Genomic DNA, 3,796 nt, shown 5'->3' with positions numbered 1-3,796 from the left:
CAAACTCTAATGCGGCCACCAACACAAACGAAAACAAAACCCTAAATCCTATAAACCCTAGAATGAAACTTGATCCCTTAATCGATTAAACCTGAGCACCAATCTAGCTAAATTAAACTCAGTTAACCGCAATCAGTGACTACCAGTTTAATAAATCAGGGTTCTTGAATCAAAACTAGAGCGGCGATTACAAGAAAACGAAAATAAACCCTAGTTCTGGATCGATCCCTAGTGCTAACGAGTTCGTTATAGAGTATTGTAAGATCAATCCTCTAATCACAGACTGTTATACACATGATCACGAAGAAAAACTATGGATTCATGGGGAACTAAAATCGCCTATAGGAGAGAGAGAATTAGGGTTTTTTTTATGATGGGTGACTTTAACTCGGCTCTGAATATAGAGGATAGCTCCATGGGCACGTCTTCTTGTTCTACTGGTATGCGGGAGTTCCAGGCGTGTGTAGATGACATTGAAGTGGTCGATATTAATCGGTCAGGTATTCATTTTACTTGGAACCAAAAGCCAAAGAAAGGGGTTGGGTTACTTAAGAAGATTGATCGGGTGATGGGGAACACATCTTTTCTAGCTGAATATCTGAACTCGGTGGCTATTTTCAAGCCATATCGTCTGTCGGATCACTGCCCATGTATTTTATCGTTCCCGGATGCTATGAAAATGAAATCGAGGTCTTTTAAGTTCGCTAACTTTCTGGTTTTCAAACCAGAATTTTTAGAGATTGTTACTAAATGTTGGGATACTCATGTTGATGGTGTGCACCAGTTTCGAGTCGTAAAAAAACTTCGTTTGCTGAAAAACCCGCTAAGGTCGTTGCTCTTTAAACAAGGAAATCTGCATAAGAAAGTCGACAGCCTTAGATTGATGTTGGATGCGATTCAACAAAAAATGGATCAAGACCCGTCTAATGTTGCTATCCGTGATGATGAGGCTTCAACTTGCCGAGAGTTACAGGCGGCTTTATTAGATGAGGAGCGGTTCCTTAAACAAAAATCGAAAGTGGATTGGTTAGCTGCGGGCGATATGAACACGGCATTTTTTCATTCTTCTTTGAAAGCCAGAAACCATTTTTCCAGAATAGAGGTTGTTACGGATTCGGGTGGGATTTCTTATGAAGGTGACATGGTTTATAAAGCGTTTGTTCAGCACTATGAAAGGTTCTTCGGATCTCAAGGGGATATATCGCTGGAACCGGCTCCGGATTTATTCCCGAGAATGTTATCTCATGATGTAGCGTCCAATATGGTTCGGCAGTCAATCACACTATTCTAGCTCTGGTTCCTAAGGTGGATACTCCTAATTCTGTTCTTGATTACCGTCCCATCTCTTGCTGTAATGTTATTTACAAGTGCATTAGCAAGATAATCACGGACCGTCTTAAGGGGAGCTTGGATACATTGGTTAGCATTAACCAGTCGGCGTTTGTTCCAGGCAGGAAAATCACAGATAATATTCTTCTCACTCAAGAATTGATGCATAACTATCATCTTAACAAAGGTCAGCCTAGATGTGCTTTTAAGATTGATATTCAGAAGGCGTATGATACTGTTAGCTGGTCGTTCCTGGAGTCTATTCTAAAAAAGTTTGGATTTCACCACAAAATGATTAATTGGATTATGACGTGTGTTACTTCGGTATCCTATTCATTGAGTATCAATGGTGAGCTCCACGGTTATTTTGAGGGAAAGCGTGGTCTTAGACAAGGGGATCCGATGTCCCCGTACCTGTTTACTCTAGTCATGGAGGTTTTGACTCTTATTCTTCAGCAAGTTGCCACGAATACTTCTTTTAAGTTCCATGGTAAATGCTCTAAGCAGAAGATAATAAATATTTTGTTTGCTGATGACTTGTTCCTATTCTCTCATGGTGATAGTGTCTCGGTGAAGCACTTGAAATTGGCCCTTGATAAATTTACGCAGATATCGGGCCTGGTCCCTAGCATGCCGAAGAGTACTGTTTACTTTAGCAATGTTACGTCCGCTATGAAAAATCAGATTTTGAATCTTTTGCCGTTTCAAGAAGGCTCGTTGCCTGTGCGTTACCTTGGTGTTCCGCTAATTTCAACGAGATTAGCTGCTAGAGATTGTAAAATTCTGATTGAACGTACCCAAAGAAGAATAGATAACTGGGTTACTAAATCCCTGTCGTTTGCAGGGAGACTTCAGTTAATCAACTCGGTTCTTGCTGCCATGTATTCCTATTGGGCTTCGGTTTTCTTGCTTCCTATTGGTATTGTAAAGGACCTGGAGAAAAGGTTACGTAGATTTTTATGGAATGGGGGGAATCAGGGTCCGGTTCGAGCTAAAGTTGCTTGGAAGGAGGTTTGTACTCCGAAAGATGAGGGCGGTTTGGGTATTCGCAGTATTATGGATGCTAATAAAGCTTTTCTGACAACTCATATTTGGAGCATTATTACTAATCGTCCTTCGCTTTGGGTTCAATGGATTCACTCGTACAGGTTAAAAGGTAATAACTTTTGGGAGGTTCAATGCCGAGGTCAAGTTAGTTGGGGGTGGCGGAAGTTGTTAGCTATCCGTCCTAGTATACGGCCCTTTGTTTGGAGTTCTATTTATAGTGGCCGTCAAACCAATGTATGGAGTGACAATTGGTGCGCGTACAGCCCTCTTCGTTCGTTTATTTCTCCTCGTAATATTGCTAGAGCTGGTTTCTCGCTTAGCACAACGGTGGCTGATGTTGTTTCTGAAGATGGCCAGTGGCGATGGCCTCAGGCTTGGTATGATACATTTCCAGTTCTCATTAATATTGCTACTATTCAGATTACCCCTGATACGGCAGACCGGTTTCGTTGGAAAGATTGGGAAGGCAAACTACAGCGTTTTTGTTCATGGGAGGCATGGAATAATCTGCGGTACAAAGAGAATAAGGTAGTCTGGGTTAGCTCGGTCTGGTTCAGTCAGTGCATCCCAAGGCATTCCTTTCATTTGTGGTTGGTTATTAAAAATAAGTTGCGGACACAGGACAGAATGGCTGAATGGGAAGCGGGAAGTGCTACTAATCTTCGGCTTATGTGCTGTCCCTTGTGCAGATATGACCGTGATTCTCGGGATCACTTATTTTTTGAATGTTCCTATGCTTCAGAAGTTTGGAGACTAGTTAGGAATATGGTTGATATGGGGAGTGTTGATGACACATGGGCTTCGGTTATGCAGTGGATGGAGCTAAATGCTAATTCGAGTTCCCTGGATTACATTGTTTGCAATCTTCTGTTGGCGGCTTCCACGTACTTTATATGGCAGGAAAGAAACAATCGTCTTTTCACTCAGGTGCAGAGGAATGCTAGTGTTCTCTCCAAGGTTATTATAGATACAATTCGGCTCAGGATTATGGGATTCAAAACCGGTAGAGACCCGAAGCAAAGGAAGCTTTTGGATAGGTGGCTGATCGCGAAGACAAACATGGATGTAGACCCGGGCTAGGGTGATGTAGTATCCTAGTTTTTTTAGTTCGGGTTCTGGGTTGTGTTGGTTTGGTTGTTTGTTTTGTTTGGTTGTGTCTGCTTGTTGAAGTTTGTTTGTGTTTCTTTCCTAGGCTTGGTATGCCAAGTCTAGTAGTGTGTATCGGTGTCTCGATACACCCTGTTTATTTTTGTTTGGTTGATATATAAAATTCACCGGGGTAACCCATTTACCCAAAAAAAAAACCCATTTACCCAAAAAAAAAAAAAAATATGGTTCGGCAGGTACCAACGGAGGAGGTAAAAAAGGCTATGTTTTCTATTGGTAACGACAAAGCCCCTGGGCCGGATGGTTATACGGC

General features: G+C 41.9%; 1 protein-coding gene across 1 annotated transcript; it reads left to right on the top strand.

Moving 5' to 3' along the window:
* The first annotated feature begins 313 nt into the window (after positions 1–313).
* Positions 314–3,456, top strand: LOC110931611. Its single transcript, XM_022174997.1, has 2 exons — positions 314–1,176; positions 1,254–3,456. The coding sequence occupies exons 1-2, from the start codon at positions 314–316 to the stop codon at positions 3,454–3,456; spliced, it is 3,066 nt and encodes a 1,021-aa protein (XP_022030689.1).
* The last annotated feature ends 340 nt before the right edge of the window (positions 3,457–3,796 follow it).

Source organism: Helianthus annuus, chromosome 3 (assembly GCF_002127325.2).
Source record: "Helianthus annuus cultivar XRQ/B chromosome 3, HanXRQr2.0-SUNRISE, whole genome shotgun sequence".
Classification (NCBI taxonomy): Eukaryota; Viridiplantae; Streptophyta; class Magnoliopsida; order Asterales; family Asteraceae; genus Helianthus; species Helianthus annuus.
This window is presented reverse-complemented; position numbering and strand designations above follow the sequence as displayed.

What these genes read in the sequence shown, in the direction of transcription:
- LOC110931611 (XM_022174997.1), top strand. Translation starts at nt 314, where the DNA reads ATGGATTCATGGGGAACTAAAATCGCCTATAGGAGAGAGAGAATTAGG. An exon ending in TTTGTTCAGCACTATGAAAG is followed by an intron (nt 1,177 to 1,253) that starts GTTCTTCGGATC and finishes CTCATGATGTAG; the next exon opens with CGTCCAATATGGTTCGGCAG.